This window comes from Dendropsophus ebraccatus, chromosome 3 (assembly GCF_027789765.1).
Source record: "Dendropsophus ebraccatus isolate aDenEbr1 chromosome 3, aDenEbr1.pat, whole genome shotgun sequence".
NCBI classification, from domain to species: Eukaryota; Metazoa; Chordata; class Amphibia; order Anura; family Hylidae; genus Dendropsophus; species Dendropsophus ebraccatus.
Genome location: NC_091456.1, coordinates 23,389,717 through 23,416,024, shown reverse-complemented (window position 1 = coordinate 23,416,024; position 26,308 = coordinate 23,389,717). Strand labels below are relative to the sequence as shown.

The following is a 26,308-nucleotide window of genomic DNA, read 5'->3' as shown; positions in this document are numbered from 1 at the left end:
GAACGTTAAGGGGTTAATAGGCTTAATAAAAGTTCAATCTAAAGTCTGATTGCAATTGTTAACTGTTCTTTTTAATTAAAACTATTGTTAAATACAATAATGGCAAAATAATGCAGTATATACCATCACTACCAACTAAGAGACAAAGGTTCTGAGTGGAGTCCAAGGGCAGGGGTTGCACTTGGAATTTCCGCCTGTTTTCCATAGTGTGAACGGGCCCTAAGAGCTTTATTTGTAGTTTGGTAGTAACAACTGCAGACATATGTTATCTCTTTCATAATGATACAAACAAGAACACAAGAGCACAAGAACACAAGAGCACAGCTTTCCTGCACAGGTTCCTTTTTTTAAGTCATTTTCATTCCGGTCACTTTGCATAATCTAGCACACCCCTTTCCTAATGACATTTTAGTAGCTTCTAAGGTTTGAGGGAACATTTCGCTAACAGCTTACATCAAATCCTTCCCTCTCTCTTAATCATGTCTTGGACGTTACTTCTCCTCTCTGTCTCATACTGGTCCTGTAAGACATGATCAAACGTTTGCTCAGATTTGCTCAGGAAACTTCCCTTTCAGTTTGTATGACATCTTTAACATCTCTTTCTTCCAGATTCAGCAGCTCAGTTCATTGTGGATCAGGATGACGCACCATCAATAACTGTCGGGAAGAGCATTAGTCTGACTTGTAGTCGAAGTGGAGGTTCTGTAAGTCCGGGGAATCATCCAACCTGGATATATCAGCGTTATGAGAGTGTTCCAAAGCTCCTAGTGAGTAGTGATGGAGGCAGCAACCATAATGTTAAACCATCGGGAACATCTGATAGAATCACAGGATCAATATCTGGTGGACTGGCCATTTTATCGATAAGAAATGTACAGGCTGAAGATGATGGAGAGTATTACTGCATTCTCTATGCTGGTGGTGTATGCACAGTGGTTACACATTATAGAGCTGTTCAACAAGATATACAGCACCTGGACAGAGAGCACAAACCACAAACAAATAAACCTTTATTAGGCTGGGTTCACACTACGTTTTTTAAAATGGATGCATTTGTGTTCATCCGTTTTTCTATTGACTTCTACTATAAAAAGAGAGATCCAAACGCATCCATTTTTTTTAACGTACACAAAAATTAGGTTAGCTACGTTTTTGTGTACGTTAAAAAAAGCGGATCCGTTTTAACCCTCATTCTTTTTATAATGGAAATCAATGGAAAACAGATCAAAATGGACGCACAAAAATGCATCCGTTTTTCCATCTGTTTTTTTGCAAAGACAGATGAAAAAATGGATTGCAGAAACATATTGTGAACCCAGCCTTAGTAAGATCTATGATGATGAGTTCTGTAATTAGAACCTAAAATGTCTGTGTGGGCTTTGCAATGTTATTAGTATTACCAGGCTTAGATGAGAGCAAAGGGGGTGAGTACCATGAGAATGGCAGCAGCAAGGAATCAAGGCAGGTAAGTACTTCTTTATTTTAATGCACCTTGACAGAACAATTTTTTTTAGTTCTTTAAGAATTCACAAGTTGAAACAAGTTGATCTCCCACAGTACAAAGTGTCTTTAAGACCCCCTAACTATGCAACAATACAAAGAAACATGAAGACTAAGGGCCCTATGCCATGGGCCAATCAATAATGTAAACGACCGCCGATCTGCTAGATTACTGGTCCTATTCCACGGCCCGATGATCGTTTAGCGAGGGCTGCAGGGACATTGTTACCGATGCCCTTGCAGCATACATTACCTAGCAGGGCTTCTCCTCCACTCCGTCTTCATCCCGGTCCCACTCGCAGCATCAACCCTGGAGCGGCCTGACTGAGCTGTCAGACCGCTCAGCCAATCACTGGCCGTGGCGGTCCCGGCCTTTGATTGGCTAAGCAGTCTGACAGCTCAGTTAGGCCGCACCGAAGCTGCTGCTGCTGCACGTGGGACCGGGATGAAGACGGAGTGGAGGAGAAGCCCTGCTAGGTAATGTATGCTGCTTGAATCGTCGGTTGCCCGCCGCGCATTGCTATTCCAAGCAGCGATGCGTGGTGGGTGCCAGATGATTTTAGGTTTGGGCCTAAATGTATGATCAGCCGATGACACGATCATCGGCTGATCGTTTTCTCTATTCCACCGAGCGCTGATTCGGCCGATTATTGCTCCGTGGAACAGGCCCCTAAGGAGCTCAACTATCAGGTCAAAGGCAAAGTTGAGGAATGATATAGATCAGGGTTGGGTTATAAGAACAAACTTTAAACATCCTAATGAGCACCATTAAATTCATTATAGCACACAGAAAAAAGATTTGTGGCAACCCACAGGGAATGTGATGGGGGAAACCTGTGGGATGGCTGATACTTGTAGTTACATGCCAGTCTCAGTTGTGATTTTGCCGGCACAACAGCTGTCACGAGGTTATGTCACACTGGGCTGGCACAGTTGGGGGGGGGGGCTGCACAGATGGTGTACTGTAGGTAGTGAAAGTTCTCCCAGAGAACACCCTGTATAGTGTCTGGACTAATGGCATACAAGGTGCCCTGCATATAGGGTTAAGTATACAGTATGATAGTATTAGTCATTAGTTAGTGGACATATGTGGTCATGGCATGGCAGTATTATTTGCCCCCTTAATAGTGTTTATTGGTTAAATTACCTTTGGTTTTATTTAGTGGGACTATAATGGTAACGTTCTTATTATGTAATGGTAATATCTGGTAATGGTGCGCTGTTATGATTTGGCCTTCATATAAAGTTGGCCTCAGTGTAATAGATAGGGTTAGTATGATGGTATTATGTATGGGAATCGAATCTCGAACAGTAGGTGCGTTCGGTTCAAGGTTCAAGTCGAACTTGAAGTTGAACCCCATTAAAGTCAATGAGAGATGTTCGGGAAAATTTTTTATACCTATACAGGTGAGGAGAAGCTGAAATTACCATCCAGAAGAGTAAACTGGATACATGGAACAACTTAGTGAAGAAAATTTGCCTCTAAGAATGACTAGGAAAAAAAAAAATTAAGAAGGTAAAGTACTTCATTCCTTTCAATGGATAACTGAGGTAGGTGAGTTGAGATAGTGACATAGCAGAGTTGAGGTAGTAAGGTAGTGACGTAGCAGAGTTGAGGCGGCAGTGACGTAGCAGAGTTGAGGTGTCAGTGACGTAGCAGAGTTGAGGTAGTAAGGTAGTGACGTAGCAGAGTTGAGATAGTAAGGTAGTGACATAGCAGAGATGAGGAAGTAAGGTAGTGTCATAGCAGAGTTAAGAAAGTAAGGTAGAGACGTAGCAGAGTTGAGGCGGCAGTGACGCAGCAGAGTTGAGGTAGTAAGGCAGTGACGTAACAGAGTTGAGGCGCTAGTGACGTAGCAGAGTTGAGGTAGTAATGTACTGACATAGCAGAGTTGGGGTAGTAAGGTAGTGACATAGCAGAGTTAAGGCAGGAGGTCAGAGGGTTATTCAGAGGAGTGCCACAGGTGAGCTGGGGGGGCATGTACTGCAATTAAAGGAGCAGATGAGCTCCGGGTGGGGGGCAGTCGATTCCCTCATTCGGGACTTCACTGTATTCTGGGGAGTCCACCGTGGCTTACAGGGTGACTTGTCGCGACAGCCAGGAGTGATGACACCCACCCCCGGACACAGTGGCACCGAACCTTTGGTAGAACTAGTGTTAGGTGCAGACAGAGATGACAGAGTACTACTTAAACAATGCCTAAAATATTTTCAGCGCAATAGGTAGCAGTTATACCTTGGTATACCTAGTACAATAACCAGTAACCACAACAAAAGCTTGAGGTGAAATAGAGTAGTAAACTCTGTAGTTGGAAATAGGGGCCGGATAGGAGGGCCTTGCCTATTTAGCTTTGTACTCTGACGAGATGTGTGTGTAGTGTGTGACTTGAAGAACTTTTCGTACTCATGTTTAGATTACTGTTTCATATCTGATCACATTCTGTCTCTCATTTTCGGTGACCGTCCTGATAGGTAGTACGAGTCCCAGGTCTCTGTCTCTGGGTGAAGCTAACTAGTAGAAGCTTTCCTATGTAGTGGAGCGTAGTCAGTAGAGAGCGGATTACTTGCATCTGTGCTCTACTGCAGATCAGCTTTCTTTTCCTCTCCTTCTTAAGAGGGTGACTATCCTGAATTAAGGAATCATCGGCAAGGGGGTTACTCCTGTAACTCTGGTTACCCCAGGGTTAGGTTCAGCAGTGCTTGACTGCTGTAGTCTCTCACACTTGAAAATAGGTCTGGTATCTTCTCTGTCTAAACCACAACTCACTATACTGAAGAAGGAAGTGAAGTGTGTGTGGCAGGCTAAACCTTCCTACATAACTGCAGCTGTGCGCAGGGGGAGTGAGACAGCTAGTGGCTGGAGTAGAGCACAGCAGCTAACTGCACTAACTGTGGCACCTGAAAGAACAACTTTTACCTGGATGTGTGAAAATAGAAGAAACCCATAGTGGAATCCTACATTATATATATATATATATATATATATACACAGTATATATCTACATACAGTGTATATATATATATATATATATATATATATATATATATATATGTAATATATAGAAGAGACCAGGACAAGTCTGTGGGAACGCCCAACACTCTCGCGATATGCATAGAGATCTATAGCAATACCTATGAACAAAACCAAAATAAACAAAGAGAACAAAAGTATAAACATTACAAAGAATAGCATAAGTATAGAACCAAGGGCACATGGTTTGTGGGCCACCCATTAGCACGGACCCACTCAGAGATTGTTGGGTGTTCCCACACTGTGTTGTCCTGAGCTACACTGCAGCGCGATTGGTATATACCTCGCGCATGCGCGACCCATACGTACACGCATTAGATTGCGTTCCATTGGGGCTTGCGTTCCAACACACAGAGAGATTGCACTGACAGACTAGCGTGTTTTCCTCCTATCTTGGGTGAGCGATCAGACATGCTCCTTATTATTCTTATGAATAGGAATGTTTTGAACTGTATATGATGATTTTTCTTTTCTGCATATGTATTATATTATATCACGTTGTTTATATCCATTACGGGACTCAGTCCCCTTAATCACATGATGTAAACGTCACTATGTTCACAGCTGATTTCACTAATGAGTGCACTGTTTGATATATATATATCCCTATGGGACACGTGTGTATTTGGCTTAAAAAAAGGCTTGATTTATCTTGAGTGCTGCAGCATTTTTGGTATATATATATATATATATATATATATATATATATATATATATATATATATGACCCTATCATTGAGTGGTACTGTCCACTGGAATTCTTAACACAGAATGAGCAGGGATTTGAATCAATCTGCTCAGTACTTCCTGCTCTATAATACAATGTCTATAGATTAGATAGCATTGTTTTGGTGACAGGTTCCTTTTAGGGTACAAACCCACTTGACGTATTTGCTGCGTGAATCAGTCTTAAAAATAAGCAGGCAAAACGCAGGTTGGCTTTATATGATTGTTCTGCATTAAAATACGCAATTGCGTATTTTTGAAGCGTGAAGCTACATGCGTTTTTTCGCACAGGTTGTTAACAACTGATGCTTTGCTAACAACAAGCTTCACGCTTCAAAAATACGCAATTGCGTATTTTAATGCAGAACAATCGTATAAAGCCAACCTGCGTTTTGCCTGTTTATTTTTAAGACTGATTCACGCAGCAAATACGTCAAGTGGGTTTGTACCCTAAAGGAGAAGTCTCATGAAACAAAACATTTCAGCAGCAGGATACCTGCGGAAAACATTGAGAGGCGCTACAGTGGCACGGAAAAGGGTAAGTATCCTTTCTTTAATATGCTCCATCACCCCTCTGCCTGCCAGTCATTTTTAAGTTTTATGGGACTTGCTCTTTTAGAGGATAATTCTAAAGAACACCGGTATCTAGCCTAGCATATATGAGTGGATTTTTACAATACATCAATACTGTATATTAGCTGCAGCCACAGTAAGACCATAGCCCGGCATAACAGTAATGAATGCTAAAGGTTGTACTGAAGCAGAAAAAAAATTATTTGAAATCAGCTGATTTCAGAAAATTATATAGATTTGTAATTTACTTCTATTTAAAAATCTCAAGTTGTGCCATACTTATCAGCTGCTGTATGTTCTGCAGGAAGGGGTGTTTCTTTCTAGTTTGACACAGTGCTCTCTGCTGCCACCTCTGTCCGTGTCAGGAACTGTTGAGAGCAGCAGGAAATCCCCATAGAAAACCTCTCCTGCTCTGCACAGTTCCTGACACGGACAGAGGTGGCAGCAGAGAGCACTGTGTCAGACTGGGGAAAAATATTACTTTCTGTAGCTCAAATAGCAGCTGATAAGTACTGGAAGACTTGAGATTTTTTAAAAGAAGCAAATGACAAATCTCTATAACTTTCTGACACCAGTTGATGTGAAAGCAATTTTATTTTGATAAAGTACCACTTCGATAGGCTATAAGACTTCACTGTACAGAATTGTAAAAGTTCTAATAAACCTTCTCATTTCCAGTGTTTTATAAACTCTATTTAGAATATCAGATAACTGCCTGTATACACCCTGTAATATGTGCTGTATAATACAGGGGTGGGGCACAATATGTGGCAGCCTATCAGATGGGATCCCATTTACATCTATAAACTATATAATACAAGACAGCAGAGCCATACACAGAAGGGATCTCTGGCTGACATCACAAGCACCATGTCCTGGGCTGCCTTATCCATCACTCTTATCTATATTAGCACAAGTAGGACGGGATCTGCTGGGATCACAACTTCTCATTTATTACTGAAACTCCCTTTATTCTGTGTTTTCTGACATTTGTTCCTGTATTTCAGATTGTGCTGCTCAGATCACACTGACACAGTCGCCTTCTGAATCGGTGTCCCCCGGGATTACAGTGACAATCTCCTGTACAGCTAGCGGTACCAGTATAAGCGGCTACACCGTTTACTGGTATCAGCAGAAGGAAGGGAGTGAACCTCGGTATCTTCTGTATTATTATAGTGACAGCAACAAACACCAAGGAGCAGGAGACCCTAATCGGTTTTCTGGGTCTAAGGATAATTCCAAAAATACTGGCTACTTAACTATTAAGGGGGTTCTGACAGAGGATGAAGCAGATTACTACTGCGGTATATGGCACTCCTCACAGCAGCACAGTGATTACTGTCTATAGAGAAGTCATACAATACTGTCATTATCCCTTTCTCTGAGTACAGCTAGATTGGGGATATTTATTATATGATATTATTGATTAATATTATTATTCTATCTATCATGTTTATCATACATAATAGTTTATAATCATTATTAAGTATTATAATTGTTAAATAATAATAAATAATGAATTATTAATATTATTCTTAATACTACTACTACTAATAATAATAATAATAATAAGTGTTTTTTTACAGAATTTTTTTCTTTAAACCAAAGCTGTTTTCCTTATCTTTTCAAGCTGTTTTATAACATTACTGACATTTAAATTAATTCTTGACAGGTCCCACAGATTTTTCAAAAGTTAGGACTGGTCAGGGTTCACTATCCTTAATCATTAGTTGCAGCCAATCACTTCACTCCCTGGCTGGATGATCCTACTTATTGCAGGAGACAGGCCGCATAGATTGGGGGCATAGCTAGGATTAATGGGGCCCCATAGCAAAGGACTGTAGGGAGCCTCATGAATCCCCATAGACATACTCACCTGGCCCGGTGCATGCCCCTTTGCATTCCTTCTTCTCCCAGCTCTCTGGTGCACTAGTGATGCCACCCATGTGTTTGGGAGCTGGGAAAGTGAATGCCACATACTCAAATGGCCCAGTGCACTCCCCTTGGATTCCTTCGTTCTTCCAGCTCCCTGGTCACTAGTAATGTCACCCATGTGCCGGGGAGCTAGGAGAATGAATGCCAGGAGACTGTGCTGAGCCAGGCATGTGTAGGAGGTGCTCTTGTGACCGGAGGTGCAATACTGCCTCCAGCCACAAGAGAGTGTCAGGACAGGGATCCAATGGCTTCACGCCCTGTCAGTCAGAGCATTGCAGCATTTAACTGTGAACGTTTATCAAGAACACTCACAGTTAAAGGACCCCGTAGCAGTCGCATGGTCTGCCTTTATAGTAGTTTCACCACTACTAGATGTAATGATCTCCTGCAATGAGTTGGATTAGCCTGCCAGTCGGGGAATAAAGTGAGCTGTCACACACTTCACCTGGCTATAACTATCGATAAGAGGGGGTCTTAGCATTAAGACCCCAACCCCAACTAATCTTACCTTTTGACATATCTGTGCAACAAAAGCAGGTAAGTGCAAAAGAAGCGGCTGTAGCAGGGTCCCGCCTCGGCCGCTGACAGGCTAAGCGGACCGCACACGTCACAACCCGGGCCCAGCTCAGACCAGGAAACAGATGGGTATCGAAGTGGCAGTACGCTGCCATCAGCGCTGGAGCTGGGGAGCTAAGAGCATGTTATTTCTTTTATCTTCCCCCTCCCCAGCACTTGATAAAAAAATAACTTTGCCCAGACTTCTCCTTTAAGTCTACCTGAGGCAGACTCTATGACCAGACTTCCAATCAGACCACACAGGGGTAAGTATTATGCCTCCTGTAGTCAGGGAAAATGATCGTGTTCCCAGGAGTCGCACTGCCACGGTCCCGTTTGATCAGTAACAGGTACCACTCCTGTCAATAACGTTAAAATAGCATTTAAGGGGTTAAAGGCAGGCAGTCGCACAATCACTGCTGCTGTCATTTACTGTAAGGACCCGGCTGCTAATAGCAGACAGTCTTCACTCTCCATGAAGTGAGCTCATAGAGCCCCTGTGCATTGTGGCATACCGATACGGCATAATGCGGGGGGGGGGGGGGGGGGGGTCACTGACTTCCATGGCATACCATTATGTATTATGTGGGGAAGGGGTTAAAATAAATAAAATTAGTTTCCTAAAACACACCAGCAGATTTTGTATTTCGTCACCCCTCCCAAAACTCATATATAAATACTAAAAATAAATACAAAATGATGTTAATAGAGAAAAACACATTAGGCAAAAAAGGCCTTCATCATCATCATCATCATCATTTTTTTTTATTCCTAGACCCTCCTTTTATTGTACAAAAATACCAAACCATTATAAACCATTAAACCTTATAAACTGTCTTTGGTATTGCTGTAATTATAATTACTAATAGAATGAAGTTATTGGCACTGAAAGTTAAACAGCAAGAAAACAATGTGAAATTTTCTTTTTTTTAACCCATGGGCGTATAGTTACATCTGTGGATGAAACAGGCACAGTGATGTATCGGTGATAGCCAGCACCCACTTGGCAATAAACCCTATAGATACTGTGGTCAGATTGTAGCACCTATAGTGAAGAACAGTGGGGGAATCAAAACAATCACACAGCTCCAATGGTAGTTATGACAAGCGGAGGCCTCCCTAAGGCCTCCAGTGTCATTGCTATGGAAGCTGATCAGGATCAGCCCTAAGTCTGATCAGAAATGCCTATGACAGGCACAATACAATGTATTATACCTCTCATCAGGCAATCAGATAGTGAAATTAGAATATATTAGAAGAAAGAAACACATACACAAAAGAAGATAAATATATACAGTGAAACAGACACAAAGGGGGAGATTTATCAAACATGGTGTAAAGTGAAACTGGCTCAGTTGCCCCTAGCAACCAATCAGATTCCATCTTTCATTCCTCACAGACTCTTTAGAAAATGAAAGATGAAATCTGATTGGTTGCTAGGGGCAACTGAGCCAATTCTGCTTTAGGGTATGTTCACACTGAGTAAATTAGGCGGAATTCCGCCGCGGAATCCTGCCTGTCTCAGTGTGCCATAGCCCGTCTATAAGGAGAGTGCACGCTCCTCTGCTGCCAACGCTCTCTGCTCAAAGAAGTGACATGTCGCTCTCCCATAGATGGGCTATGGCACACTGAGACAGGCAGGATTCCGTGGCAGAATTCCACCTAATTTACTCAGTGTGAATATACCCTTAGGGTAGAAACACACATACCGTATCCGCAGCAGATTTCACACTTGTCATCCCATTGCGAATATGTAAATGCCGGCCCCCTTAACCCGCGCAAACCAAAAAAAAAATAAAAATGAGAGCACTGTGTAAGACTGGAAAGAAAACACCAGGACCTGCAGGACATACAGCAGCTGATAACTACTGGATGACTAGAGATTCTCAAATAGAAGTAAATTACAAATGTCTGGTACTTTCTGACACTAGTTCATTTGAAAGAAAACATGTTTCGGTGATGAGCTCCTTTAAGGCCATTTTTGGCCTGGTCATGAAAGGGTTAAAGGGCAACTCCGGCCGAAAGTATTTTTTAATATGTTATTACTTATGAAAAGTTAGACACATTTCTGATGTACATTAATTATGGGAAATGCACATATAGGGCTATTTCCCTTAATTTAGTAGATCATCAAATCTTCAAATTCTCTGAAATATGGTAACGTCGCGAACCATGGTGTAATTCCTATGGAGTGTCCAGCAGGGGGCGCACTATATATAGAAGTCAATGAGTACCATTGACTTCTATATATAGTGCGCCCTTGCTGGACACTCTATTGATTCAATGGATGTGTATGTAAAAATGTTATATACAGTTTTTGATTGAATACATTAATGGAATACTTTGGGGAGCAAGTGTCCTTGCTCCCCAAAGTAATCCATAAATGTATTCAATCAGTACATTTGGAGGGCACCAAGCAGGGGGGGAGAGAGGTGCCTGTGCATCTACCTCCCCCCTTCCTCCCTGCTCGGTGCTGGACACATGCACACAGTACTAGTCCTCCCATCATCTGCTCATAGTATGAGCAGGTGATAGGGGATTAGTACCTGTGCTATCCCCATCACCAGCACCCCCTGCCGCCGGCCACGCCGCTCCTTACACAAGGGCTTCAGCATGCCCCCTCCGCCGCTCCCCCTCCTCCTCCCAGCTTCAAACGTCAAACTATCCCGCCGCCGACCCGCACCCAGCCACACTGACCTACTCACCGCCCGTCCGCTGCTCTCTTCTTACATGCATGCCAGCCGGGGACACCGGGAAGCATCGGGAGCGCCGTGCTTCCTGCGGGGTGGGGGAGAGCTGACGCTCCCGATGCTTCCCGGTGTCCCCGGCCGGCATGCATGTAAGCAGAGAGCAGCAGCCGGGCGGTGTGTGTGTCAGTGCAGCCGGCCGGCGAGTCGGTCAGTGCAGCCAGGCGCGAGTCGGTGGCGGAATAGTTTGACGTTTGAAGCTAGGAGGAGGAGGGGGAGCGGAGGGGGGGCATGCTGAAGCTCTTGTGTAAGGAGCGGTGCGGCCGGCGGCAGGGGGTGCTATTGTGCTATTAATGCTATTGTGATAACATAATTAGAAGAAACATTTGATGTTTTCATTAAAGTAAAGTGATGATTAGTACAGAATGCTCTATTGCCGGCAATATGAATTAACGGCTTATGGAGCTTCCTGTACTAATTAATATTTAATTAATAAAACACATTTTCGATGAATAATAATAAATTCAGTTTCGTTGTTCAATAATTTAATTCTAACGAATCCATCATTGTGCAATTAAATATACTGTCAAAAAATAAATATATATATAAATATACATTTATTTATATATCTTTTTAACAGTATATTTAATTGCAAAATGATGGATTCGTTAGAATTAAATTATTGACCAACGAAAGGGACTTTATTACAAAGAAAATGTGTTTTATTAATTTAATATATTAACTATTAGAGGCATCGGCATTCGGCATCATTGCCGGCTATTTTTGAAGTACTCCGTACGGACCGCCTGTCAATCCACGGCCGCATGTCCAGCCGCAAACAATGGTCTTGTTCATTTTATACGGGTCCGTAGATTCATACATAGTGTGCACTGTGCAGCCGTATATCCTATACTTTCCAGCGTACGCATGAACCACCAAAAATACCGCCGCAAATACAGCCGCACAGTTACATAGTCTGAACCTGGCCTTAATATGTGCAACAAGTCAAAAGTAAATTCAAATAATAGGAACACCTTAAGGTGGTTTGTTCAATAATCTGAAACTCATAATTTAGTTATATATTACTTGCATTGCAACAAAAAACACACTGTGTGTGACTTATGAAGTTGTTATAGCTACATAGTCAACCACGCTTTGAGTCAGATGAAAATACAGTGTAAACTCACACCTAACATTACCATTTTTTCTTAAAGAAGAAGTCCCATGAAAAAAAAAAAGGCAGGCAGGGGATGCGGTAAAATAATAAATAAAGTATTCTTACCCATCCCCGTGCCCCATAATGTCACACCCAGGTCCCGTTGACAACCGCCAGCCACCTAAAACATCATGTACCTGGCTGATCAATTGCCTAACATATAACAACGTAGCAATGGACAGTGTATCGGCTGCAGGAACATTATTTTTTTATAATTAACCCTTAGGGGACACAGCCAGTTTTCATTTTTGCGTTTTCGTTTTTCCCTCCTCGTGTATATAAGGCCATAGCGCCTGCATTTTTCCACCTAGAGACCCAAATGAGCCCTTATTTTTTGCGCAACTAATTGTACTTTGCTAAGGCAGATGTAATTTTTGCCTAAAATGTGCCGGGAAACCAGAAAAAAATTATATGTGTGGTGAAATTGAAAAAAAAAAACGCATTTCTTTTATTTGGGGGAAATGTGTTTTTACGCCATTCGCCCTGGGGTAAAACTGACTTGTTATGCATGTTCCTCAAGTCGTTACGATTAAAACGATATGTAACATGTATAACTTATATTGTATCTGATGGCCTGTATAAAATTCAAACCGTTGTTAACCAATATACGTTCCTTAAAATCGCTCCATTCCCAGGCTTATAGCGCTTTTATCCTTTGGTCTATGGGTCTGTGTGAGGTGTCATTTTTTGCGCCATGATGTGATCTTTCTATCGGTACCTTGATTGCGCATATATGACTTTTTGATCGCTTTTTATTACAATTATTCTGGATTTGATGCGACCAAAAATGCGCAATTTTGCACTTTGGGATTTTTTTGTGCTGACGCCGTTTACCGTGCGAGATCAGGAATGTGATTAATTAATAGTTCGGGCGATTACGCACGCGGCGATAGCAAACATGTTTGTTTATTAATTAATTTATTTATTTTTATTTATAAAATGGGGAAAGGGGGGTGATTCAGACTTTTATTAGGGGAGGGGGTTTTGTGTTATTAAAAATACTTTTTTCTTTTACTTTAGACATATACTAGAAGCCCCCCTGGGGGGCTTCTAGTATATGCACTCTGATCTCTCATAGAGATCCATGCAGTATAGTTATACTGCATGAATCCATGAGATCGGTGTTCTATTACTTTTGGCTGCTGCAGCCAAAAGCAATAGAATGCCGAGCCGGGATCAGCGCCATTACGGAGCAGACCCCGGCCCGGTATGGATGCAGGGATCGCCCCCCCGCAATCGCGCCGCAGGGGGGCGATCCCCCCACTAGACCACCAGGGATGTGTAACCGCAAGTATTTAGAAGCAGCTGTCAACTTTGACAGCTGCTTCTAAGTACTTAATTAGCAGGCACGGCGATCGGACCGTGCCCGCTAATAGCCGCGAGCCCGGGCTACTCGCGGCACCCGGGATCGCGGCAGTTCAGAGGGTGGTCGCCGCGCGACCCCCCTCTGAACTCCCATAGCGGCACGAGGACGTTAAATAACGTCCTGGTGCAGCTATGGGTTAAATTGTGTGCCTGCAAATCAATTAACCATTCACTACAATGTAAAGTACGGCCCCCGGCAGAGCTGGAGGTATACCACGTGTTGGGGTGAGATCCTCTGTCTTTTATATACCAGTTATTCATGCTGTAACATTTACATACTGGCTTAAAAGACATTTGCATAAATTATTGGTTCTCAGACATAAATTGATCCGATTAATCTCAGGATCCATCTACAGCTCCAGCAGTTCCTTATGAGCCTCATCATGCTCTGGGCTCCCGCCTTTATATTACTGGTGGCACATATCTCATGTAAGGACATAGTGTACATAGATTTAGCTGTAATATAATAATTGTTAGCCCTACAATACCGTACATTTACATTAGTCTTTCTCTTCTCGTACCATTCTGTATTCCAGATGGAGATTTGCAGCCTGTCTTGGTCCAGACGTCCTCCATGGAGGTTGCAGTTGGTGTACAAGCCAAGATTCCTTGCACTTTGAACACTGGGAAAAACTTTGACATTTACAGAGTCATCTGGCTGCAGCAGAAGAATGATGGTATAAAAATGGTATATCACTACAGAACAGGCAGCACACAGGGCAGAGGACCTGGGATCCCAGATCGCTTCTCGGTGACCGATGATGTACCCAACAGACGCTGGCATTTGGAGATCTCTGGTGTGCAACCTGAGGATGATGCAGATTATTATTGCACTGTATACTTTGATGAGACTTATGGGTAACACAGTGGTAAAGAATGCCTTGAATCTTACACAAAACATCTTTTCTCTTCCTCTTACAGACCGCACAGGAAATGAGCAACGTATCATCAAGCACGACTGATAAGCCCGAGGTTACGTTCACATTTAGTAGTTCAATCGTTTTTTTCGGTCGTATTTTGGCGAGTACTTTTAACCAGAACCAAAAGTGGAACTGACAGAGAAAAGTTATAATGGGATGATTTGAACCTTTTGGCCATATTAACACACTATCTTTTTAAATAAAATAACGGCCGTTATTTGATACTCAAAATATCCGTCATAGTTTTCAGTTTTTAATGATTTCTATTGAAATCTATGGAAACAATAGGCGTTAGTTCATACAATGCATTGATTAACGGCTGCTAATATTAAACGTTTCACTACGTGTGCCACTAAGTTTCTTATGCACCTGGGCAAAGTAAATCACTCAGGTTCTCACCAAGGAGATGAAGGAAAAGTGTATTAAGTGTTTTCCCCACTAGGTGTCGCTGCTGTATTAACTGTGTGTACTGAACTGAGCATAGTTGAAGGAAGCATTGGGTAACTGTTTAATTATGTTTCCTCCTGTCACAGGTTTTCCTTACTTTTCCTCCTATGTTATCTATTCTCTCTATTACACACACAGCCCCACCAATCACAGGCTACCTAAGTTGTCCTACTAGTTCCTTGTGGGAGGGTCTTTTCTAGTCAGTAGTGGTGGAGAGAGTTAGAAAGTCAGGGCCTGGCTCAGGCCAGGACCCTAGTCAGGAACCAAGAAAGACTTATTCTTTTTATGCAACTAACTACCACTAGCATGCAGTGCTAGTCTCTCAGGAGGGGGAGACATCCTCTAAGGAAAACCATGTCCATGTCAGGGATACCTTCCACAAGACACAGGGCAATATACCTGAGGATTAGGTACTGACCCCAGTAGGACAAAGCAGCAGTTAAGCCTACGTATCCTACTGTAATGCATGGCTATTCTGGGAAATCTTGGAAAGTCTGCTTAACCCAGGGCAGGGATCTGGAACCTCGTAGTCCCCTAGCAGGATGGATAACCCAAAACTATAGGGCATAAGGCGGTAAGATCAAAGGTATCTATATGTGAGTACGAGTACCTTCTTCTTCTATTATTCTCAACTACGTTATCCCGGCAGAGTACATTGCTTCCATGGACATGGCCCTCAAGACGCTCCTCTACTCCACTCTACTTTTACCTACAAAGTCTATTACTACTACCTCTTGCCTGCACCTGCATTTCAAAGTGTTATTATTGGTTTGTATTGCACTGAAGATTCTAAGTAAATGGAAGTTATCCTGGTTAACCTATTGGACTCTGGTCTATCATTCTGCACCTACACAACAGGTTACACCTCGAGCACAGTGCCCATTTGTACGGGGTGGGTTACAAAACCGCTCCTGGCCACTGTGGCAAGTGCCCAAGTGACCTTACACCTACGCAGCTGCACACCACCATATAGCTACCCCAAAACGTTTATGTTGCAATAACATACTTTAATTTAGCTTTGGGCCAGACTTCTCCTTTAATATTAAGTGGTTATTTGCACAATAACATCCGTTAATATAAAATATGGATTTTTGCGTGACGGCTATCCAATAATTTATTGGATAATAATATCCATCATTTGAGTACAAAATAACGGCCGTCATGTTTTACATACTTTGGCACATTATTAAAGTTTAGGTTGAATGATGTCCGCTTTTAACACTCTTTTGGGTGTAACTATTTTGAAAAGTCCATTGAATTTTGTTGAACGGCCAAAAAAAAAAAAAAAAAAAAAATCTGTTAACTCCGTCAGGGTCTATGTAGAGTAAAAACAAACAATCAAGTTACATTGCAGCTTTCAATACTGTAGTGAATTTTTTTCTATTATTTACTGTTAGAAACTAACGCAATGCTGTTACAAATGGCAATGCAACTCAATATAATGTAACACAACCTGATATTTTTCACCTGTTCACACATTATTTTCACTCAAAATTATGGCCAACTTTAAGCAAATTCACCTGGTATGCTTTAAAGGGGTAGTCCACCAAAAAAATTTTTCTTTCAAATCAACTGCTACCATGAAGTGCCAGAGATTTGTAATTTACTTCTATTAAAAAATCTCAAGCCTTCCAGTACTTATCAGCTGCTGTATGCCCAACAGGAAGTTGTATTATTTCCAGTCTGGAGAGCAGGAGAGGTTTTCTATGGGGATTTGCTCCTGCTTTGGACAGTTCCTGACATGGACAGAGGAGGCAACAGAGAGCACTGGGTCAGACAGGAAAGAAAACACCACTTCCTGCTGGACACACAGCAGCTAATAAGTACTGGAAGACTTAAGATTTTTTAATAGAAGTGAATTACAAATCTCTGGCACTTTATGGCACCAGTTGATTTGAAAGAAATTTTTCTTTGGTGGACTACCCCTTTAAACAGCTGTACTTGACTATCTCTGCTAGTTCCATAAAGTTTAATGGAACAGCAGAGATAGATTGTGCTCTATTTAAATAAGGCAGGGGTAGGGAACCTTGGTTCTCCAGCTGTTGAAAAACTACAACTCCCATCATGCCTGGACAGCCAAAGCTAAAGCGTTGGCTTTCCAGGCATAATGGGAGTTGTAGTTTTGCAAAAGCTGGAGAGCCAAAGTTCCCTACTCCTGAAATCGTGGGAAAAGTAACCACTGTTCTGGTAATGTCCCCATTGTTATAGCAAAATTGCGCAGCTATAGGACATGCCCATGCGGGTAAAAGCACAGATGATCACATCTTGGTATATAACACCTCACACATTTAAAATATACTGCCAAGATGGGCTGAGTGGAGCAGTGGGAAGCAGAACACGTAATACATTTTATGCTGCCCGGACACCAGGCAGTCAGTCTCATTGAATCCTGTGAGATTAGGTAACATATAGATATAGTCACCTGCTAGAAATGTTTTAAAAAAAATGTTATTATTTTTACATTATCCGGTAATGCTATCAGCATACCTCCCAACCGTCCCGGATTTCGCGGGACAGTCCCGTTTTCGGGGTGCTGTCCCGCGGTCCCGGAACGGCCCCCAGTGTCCCGCAATATATGTGGCCCCAGCGAAAAAAACAATAAACCAGTAACTCACCTGTCCTCCGGTCCCAGCAGCTCCTCTCCCGGCAGAGCGCGCACTCCCGTCATCCTCCGGGGCGGGCAGCGGGGTACAGAGTCACTGACAGTACCGGAAGTAATTCATATAGAGGCTGCAGGTCACTTCCGGCACAGTCAGTGACTCTGTACCCCGCTGCCCGCCCCGGAGGATGACGGGAGTGCGCGCTCTGCCGGGAGAGGAGCTGCTGGGACCGGAGGACAGGTGAGTTACTGGTTTATTGTTTTTTCCGCTGGGGCCACACTAATGGGGGGATTGGCTACTATGTGGGGCACTATATGGGGGGATTGGCTACTCTGTGGGGCGCTATATGGGGGATTGGCTACTATGTGGGGCACTATATGGGGGGATTGGCTACTATGTGGGGCACTATATGGGGGGATTGGCTACTCTGTGGGGAACTATATGGGGGGATTGGCTACTATGTGGGGCACTATATGGGGGCATTGGCTACTATGTGGGGCACTATATGGGGGCATTGGCTACTATGTGGGGCACTATATGGGGGATTGGCTATGTGGGGCACTATATGGGGGCATTGGCTACTATGTGGGCACTCTATGGGGGATTGGCTACTATGTGGGGCACTATATGGGGATTGGCTACTATGTGGGGGGCACTATATGGGGGGATTGGCTACTATGTGGGGCTCTATATGGGGGATTGGATAATATGTGGGGCACTATATGGGGCATTAGCTACTATGTGGGGCACTATATGGGGCATTAGCTACTATGTGGGGCACTATATAGGGGCATTGGCTACTATGTGGGGCACTATGTGGGGATTGGCTACTATGTGGGGCACTATATGGGGATTGGCTACTATGTGGGGCACTATGTGGGGATTGGCTACTATGTGGGACATATATGGGGGATTGGTTACTATGTGGGGCATATATGGGGGCATTGGCTACTATGTGGGGAACTATATGGGGGGATTGGCTACTATGTGGGGCACTATATGGGGGCATTGGCTACTATGTGGGGCACTATATGGGGGCATAGGCTACTATGTGGGGCTCTATATGGGGGCATTGGCTACTATGTGGGGCACTATATGGGGGCATTGGATACTATGTGGGGCACTATATGGGGGATTGGATTCTATGTGGGGGATTGGACACTATGTGGGGCACTATGTGCGGGATTGGATACTATGTCGGGCATATATGGGGGCATTGGATACTATGTGGGGCATATATGGGGGCATTGGATACTATGTGGGGCACTATAATGGGGGATTGGATACTATATAGGGCATTTTTGGGGGGATTGGATACTATATAAGGCACTATTCAGTCAGCAGCATGTGGTGACTGTAGGGGAGTGGCTATGGAGGGTTGCTATGGGGGCGTGGCTATGGAGGGTCGCTATGGGGGCGTGGCTATGGGGACCGCGGCGCACATGTCCCTCTTTGCTCTTTGCAAAAGTTGGGAGGTATGCTATCAGTGTCACATTGTATACACCCCATGGGTTATCAGCAGGAGTCTACAATGAAATTCAGGCTGTGACCATTACAGCTGTCAGCTCCTGCCCACATGGTGCGGCCTCGTATCACATTTACATCTTTGTCTCTATATAATACATAGGAGAAGTGGGATACAAAACAGAGATCACTGGGCTCACAAGCACCATGTCCTGGACCGTCTTATTCTTCACTTTGGTCTTTTCCTGCACATGTAAGATGAGGATAACAGGAAGAACGCTGCTTTATATGATGTTTACTTAAATCTATACATGTCAATTTTTTAAATTTCAGATTGTGCCACTCAGGTCAGTGTGACGCAGCCGGCGACCATATCAGCTTCCACTGGGGACACAGTGACAATCTCCTGTACACTTAGTGGATATAGTATAAGTGATCGCAATGTTTACTGGTATCAGCAAAAGGAAGGAAATAAACCTCGGTATCTTCTATGGTATAATAGTGACAGTAACAAAAACCAAGGAGCAGGAGTCCCCGATCGGTTTTCTGGGTCTAAAGATAACTCCAAAAACACTGGTTATTTAACCATTAAGCAATGTACATTGGATGATGATGCAGATTATCATTGTACTATATGGATTCCCTCTATAAACTCATAACACAGTGTGACAAAGCTATGAGGAACTAGGACATGAATATTACCTGTCTGCTGACAGTCTCTTGTTGTAGAAATGGAACAATATTTAATGGACTTTCTGTAGACTCTTAGAGCCCAAAGCACAAATGTAAATTAGTATTCGGTTATTGAGCATGTTCCTCAAGTCTGAATTACTGGAATATTGAATGAGATTTTTATATGTTTGCCTGGTCTTCGGCTAAGTTCACACTGTGTTTTTGCATCCGTTTTACTGTATTCCTTAACCCCTTCCCCCAATATGACGTCCAGGGACGTCATGAAAAGCAGTGGCAGAACGCATCATGACGTCCCTGGACGTCATGCTTTCCCTGCCTCCCCCCTCTGTCCCTAGGTGAGATCGGGCAGCAGAAAGAGGCTGTGTCACACAGCATCCTCCTGCTGCCACTGCCTGGAGGGGAGCCGCGCTCCCCCCCCGGGCAGTTAACCCCATAAACGCCGCGGTCAATGCGACCGCAGCGTCTATGGGGAGATTCAGTGTCCCCCGCCGATCGGGCGGCGGGGGGAGGCTGCAGAACGCTGCCTCCCCCCACCGCCACTCAATGTGTGTCCCCTGGCCCCCTCCCCTCGTCCCCCGATACCGGCGGATCGCCGCTACTACCGTTTTAGCGGCGATCCGCCGGTACCGGGCATTACCGGCGCCGCCGATAGCTTTCATCTCCCCCCACCGTGAATCCACGGTGGGGGGAGATGAAAAATGTCCCCTCAGACCCCAGATCAGCCCCCCGATCACCCTACCTGGGCGGCCATCAGATCCAAGATGGCCGCCCCCATCCCTGCGAACAAACGATGTTTGTTCGCAGGGATGGAAATGAATTAGTGATCAAAGCCCCATGCTCTCCGCCACCGGAGGTAGGGGAGAGCATGGGGCAGTGATCGGGGACCCCCCCCCGTGTGGTCCCGGAGCAGGCGATCGGCGGTATATACTATATACCGCCGATCGCCTTTTCCCAGTGCTGATCAGCACTTTTTATCCCCTGTCACCATAAATCATTGGTGACAGGGGATAAAAAGTGTCACCGTGCCCCCCCAAGTCGCCCCCCACCCCCCCAGTCACCCCCGTCCCCCAGTCACCCCCCCCTTCCCCACATACGTTACCTGATCCACGGAGCTCCGTCCTCCTCGACGTCCAGGCTGATTCTGAAGTGCGCATGCGCTCCAGAATCAGTTATCTCAGAAAATGTAAAGTGACAGAGACCAATTTGGTCTCTGTCACTGAACTATGATTACTGAGATAGAAAATATCACAGTAATCATAGTAATACAGTGAAAATTAATGTATAAAGTACAAAAAGTGAAAAACATACAAAAAAATAAAACACACACTTTTTATTATAGTAATAATTGCAGTTTACTCCCAGATTACCCCTAGCCCCCCCAAATTACCCGTAACCACCGCAGGTTGCCCATATCCGCCCCAGATTGCCCGTATCCGCCCCAGGATTGCACGTAATCACCGCACGTTGCCCATAACCACCGCACGTTGCCCATAACCACCGCACGCTGCCCATAACCACCGCACGTTGCCACTATCCACCGCACGTTGCCCATAACCACCGCACGCTGCCCATAACCACCGCACGTTGCCACTAACCACCGCACGTTGCCACTAACCACCGCACGTTGCCCATAACCACCGCACGTTGCCCATAACCACCACACATTGCCTATAACCACCACACATTGTCCATAACCACCGCACGTTGCTCATAACCACCGCACGTTGCCTATAACCACCACACATTGCCTATAACCACCACACATTGCCCATAACCACCGCACGTTGCCCATAACCACCGCACGTTGCCTGTAACCATCCCAAATTGCCAGTGAGCCCCTCCAGATGGTCCGTAATCAGCCCCGATTGCCCGTAACCCCCCATATTGCACGTAACCACTGCACGTTGCCTCTAACTCACACACGTTGCCAGTGACCCCCTCCAGATTGCCCGTAACCACACCAGATTGCCGTAACCACCCAAAATTACATGTACCCACCCCTGATTACCTATAAGCACTTCAGTTTATCCGTAACCACCCCAGATTGTCTGTAACCACCCCATGTTGCCCGTAACCACCGCAGATTGTCTGTAACCACCCCATGTTGCCCATAACCACCGCAGATTGTCTGTAACCCCCCCAGGTTGCCCCTAATCACATGTAATTCCCACCAGATTGCCTCTGACCACCGCACGTTGCCTATAACCACCACACATTGCCCATAACCACCGCACGTTGCCCATAACCGCCGCAAGTTGCCCATAACCGCCGCACGTTGCCCATAACCGCCGCACGTTGCCTGTAACTACCCCAAATTGCCAGTGACCCCCTCCAGATGGTCCGTAATCAGCCCCGATTGCCCGTAACCCCCCATATTGCACGTAACCACCGCACATTGCCTCTAACCACTGCACGTTGCCTCTAACTCACACACGTTGCCAGTGACCCCCTCCAGATTGCCGTAACCACCCAAAATTACATGTACCCACCCCTAATTACCTATAAGCACTTCCGTTTATCCGTAACCACCCCAGATTGTCTGTAACCACCCCATGTTGCCCGTAACCACCGCAGATTGTCTGTAACCACCCCATGTTGCCCATAACCACCGCAGATTGTCTGTAACCCCCCAGGTTGCCCCTAATCACATGTAATTCCCCCCAGATTGCCTCTAACCACCGCACGTTGCCTCTGACCACCGCACGTTGCCTTTGACCACCGCACGTTGCCCCCGACCACCACACGTTGCCCCCGACCACCACACGTTGCCCCCGACCACCGCACGTTACAGGTTCCCATCCCAGATTACCTATAAGCACTTGAGTTTATCCGTAACCACCCCACGTTGCCCGTTACCACCCCACGTTGCCCGTAACCACCGCAGGTTGCCCGTAACCACCGCAGGTTGCCCATAACCACCCCAGATTATCTGTAACCACCCCACATTACCTGTAATCTCATTTTTTTATTGTATTTTAGTAACTGCGCTATTCTAATAACCATTACTAGCTGCGGTTTTGAACCAGCAAATTGGCGCTCCCTTCCTTCTGAGCCCTGCTGTGTTCCCATACAGTGGTTTATGCCCACATATGGGGTACCGCTGTACTCAGGAGAACCTGCGTTACAGATTTTGGGGTACATTTTTTCTCCCATTCCTCGTGAAATTGAGAAATTTTAAACTAAACGAACATATATTGGAAAAATTCGAGTTTTTCATTTTTACTGTCTTATTTTGAATACTTTCCTCTAATACCTGTGGAGTCAAACCGCTCACTGCACCCCAAGATGAATTCTTTGAACGGTGTACTTTCCTAAATGGGGTGACTTTTGGGGGGGTTCTCTTCTGCTGACACTACAGGGGCACTGCAAACGCACCTGGCGCTCAGAAACTTCTCCGAAAAAATATGCACTGAAAATGCTAATTGGCGCTCCTTCCCTTCTGAGCCCGGCTGGGTGCCCATACAGTGGTTTATGCCCACATATGGGGTACCGTTCTACTCAGGGGAACCTGCGTTACAGATTTGGGCATGCAGCTTCTCTCCTGTTCCTTGTGAAATTGAGAAATTTCAAACTAAACAAACATATTATAGGAAAAATTCAAGTTTTTCAATTTTACTGTCTTATTTTTAATACTTTCCTCTAATACCTGTGGGGTCAAAATGGTCACCACACCCCAAGATGAATTCTTTGAGGGGTGCACTTTGCAAAATGGGGTGACTTTTGGGGGGGTTTTCTTCTGCGGACACTACAGGGGCACTGCAAACGCACCTGGGGCTCAGAAACTTCTTCAGCAAAATCTGAACTGAAAATGCTAATTGGCGCTCCATTCCTTCTGAGCCCTCCTGTGTGCCCATACAGTGGTTTATGCCCCCATATCGGGTACCGTTGTACTCAGGAGAACCTGCGTTACAAATTTTGGGGTGCGGATTCTCTCATGCTCCTTGTGAAATTGAGAAATTTTAAACTAAACGAACATATTATTGGAAAAATTCGAGTTTTTCATTTTTACTGTCTAATTTTAAATACTTTGCTCTAATACCTGTGGGGTCAAAATGGTCACCACACCCCAAGATGAATTCTTTGAGGGGTGTACTTTCCAAAATGGGGTGACTTTTGGGGGGGTTCTCTTCTACGGACACTACAGGGGCGCTGCAAACGCACCTGGGGCTCAGAAACTTCTTCAGCAAAATCTGCACTGAAAATGCTAATTGGCGCTCCTTCCCTTCTGAGCCCCGCTGTGTGCCCATACAGTGGTTTATGCCCACATATGGGGTACCGTTGTATTCAGGAGAACCTGCGTTACAATTTTTGGGATACGTTTTTTTCTCTTTTTCCTTGTGAAATTGAGAAATTTCAAACTAAACGAACATATTATTGGAAAAATTCGTGTTTTTCATTTTTACTGTCTAATTTTGAATACTTTCCTCTAATGCATGTGGGGTCAAAATGCTCATCCTACCCCAAGATGAATTCTTTGAGGGGTGTACTTTCGAAAATGGGGTGACTTTTGGGGGGATTCTATTCTGCTGACACTACAGGGGCACTGCAAACGCACCTGGCGCTCAAACTTTTTCAGAAAAATCTGCATTAAAAAAGCTAATTGGCGCTCCTTCCCTTCTGAGCCCGACTGTGTGCCCATACAGTGGTTTACGCCCACATATGGGGTACCGTTGTACTCAAGAGAACCTGTGTTACAAATTTTGGGGTGCAGATTCTCTCATGTTCCTTTTGGAAAGGAGAAACTTTAATCTAAACATATATATTATTGGAAAATTAAAATTTTCGATTTTTTTTTTAAGGCCTAATTGTGAATACTTTCCTCCAGCCCCTGTAGGGTTAAAATGCTCATTATACCCCTAGATTAATTCTATAAAGTGTCTAGTTTCCAAAATGGGGTCACTTATGGGGGTTTCCAGTATACAAGCCTCCTAAATCAACTTAAAAAAAGAACTGGTCCCTAAAAAAAATCAGTTTTGGAAACTTTCACAAAATGTGATAATTTGCTAATAAATTTCTAAGTCCCATAACAGCCTAAAAAAGTAAAATATGTTTCCCAAATTATGCCAGAATAAAGAGGACATATTCGTAATGTGATTTAGTAACTAATTTATGTGTTATGACTTCCTTTTTTAGAAGCAGAGAATTTCAGAAGTTCATAAAATGCAAAATTTTCACATTTTTCATGATATTTTGATGTTTTTCACAAAAAACACACAAAGTAATGACCAAATTTTGCCACTTATATAAAGTGCCATATGTGACAAAAAAACAATCTCAGAATCGCTAGCATACGTTAAAGCATCACTGAGCTATAAGCGCATAAAGTGAGACAGGTCAGATTTTGAAAAATGAGCCTGGTCATTAAGGCCAAAACAGGCTGCGGAGGCAAGGGGTTAATTCAAACATACAGAAAAAAAAGTCAAACACATTTTGTATAGTTAAATATTTCTATTCTAAGTAATTCAATCGAAAACAACCGTCATACAACTGCATCCATTTTTGCATCTGTTATTTTTTGGGATGAGCGAACTGGGTTCGGGTTTGAGTCCATCCGAACCCGAACGCTCAGCATTTGATAAGCTGGGACTGCTGAAGTTGGATAAAGCTCTAAGGTTGTCTGGAAAACATGGATACAGCCAATGACTATATCCATGTTTTCCACATATAAAGCCTTAGGGCTTTATCCAACTTCAGCAGCCCCAGCTAATCAAATGCCGAAAGTTCGGGTTCGGATCGACTCGAGCATGCTCGAGGTTTGCTCACCCAATCGCATGTACCAACGGGCGGGGGTAATCCATTTACCTCCGTCCTGTCGGATCAGCCATCCATGCATAGAGTCTGCTCTCAGACAGAGGTCGCCGATAACACTGATCTATGCTATGCTATGATATAGCATAGATCAGTATATGCAATCTATTGATTGCATGTTTTAGGGTACATTCACACGTACCGTTTTCGGCTGCCGGGGGGTTAACGGGGCAGGCTGCGGACAAACTTTGCCCATGGGGTTAACTGGGCAGAGATCCGAAGCGGGTCTCGCTGTGAATTTGCAGCGAGAAATCCGCTGCGGATCCGGTACGTGTGAACGTATCCGGGGGCTACGTTCACACTGCGTATGTTTTCGTCCGTAAACGATATACGCCAGCACAATGAACACTATGTATGAGCTTACGGCCGGATCGTATACGGCGCCGTGAAAAATGAACAAGACCATTGTTTGAGGACGGAAATGTTGAAACTCACAGCCGTGGATTTCAGTGCGGTCCCGTACGAAGTACTTATTCCAGCCAAATTGAAATTGATTTTTCGATCCAAAAGGTTCTGTGTGGTTTACAGGGCTGGACGAAGATTTTCAAGTAAATGACCTGCCTCAGATCGCTTCAAACAAGCTAGGGAAGCATAACGGTACTACGGGCGTATGTTCGTGGTTCGTACGCATCCGGCCGCATGTCGCTTATTCCCACACTCGTAGTTTACGCCGCACATGTACGGTGGCGTACGAACTAAGGCCGGACTCATACGCAGTGTGAACATAGCCTCAAAGTGAAAAAAAGTGTAAAAAAAAGTTTTTAAAAGTATTAAAAAAAAACTTGTAC

The 26,308-nt window shown here is 44.2% G+C and overlaps 1 protein-coding gene and 2 gene segments (V, D, J or C); all 3 read left to right on the top strand.

The window, feature by feature from the left end:
* The window catches only part of LOC138785315 (immunoglobulin lambda-1 light chain-like), a 152,497-nt gene that overhangs the window by 57,328 nt on the left and 68,861 nt on the right, over positions 1-26,308 (top strand). The window lies entirely within an intron of this gene.
* LOC138785310 (immunoglobulin lambda-1 light chain-like) overlaps positions 1-26,308 on the top strand; it is a 91,199-nt gene that overhangs the window by 2,441 nt on the left and 62,450 nt on the right.
* Positions 19,185-26,308, top strand: part of LOC138785313 (probable non-functional immunoglobulin lambda variable 11-55) — a 72,884-nt gene continuing 65,760 nt past the window's right edge. Inside the window, 2 exon segments of the V gene segment in view lie at positions 19,185-19,272; positions 19,353-19,676. Coding sequence covers positions 19,227-19,272; positions 19,353-19,676 — 370 coding nt within the window.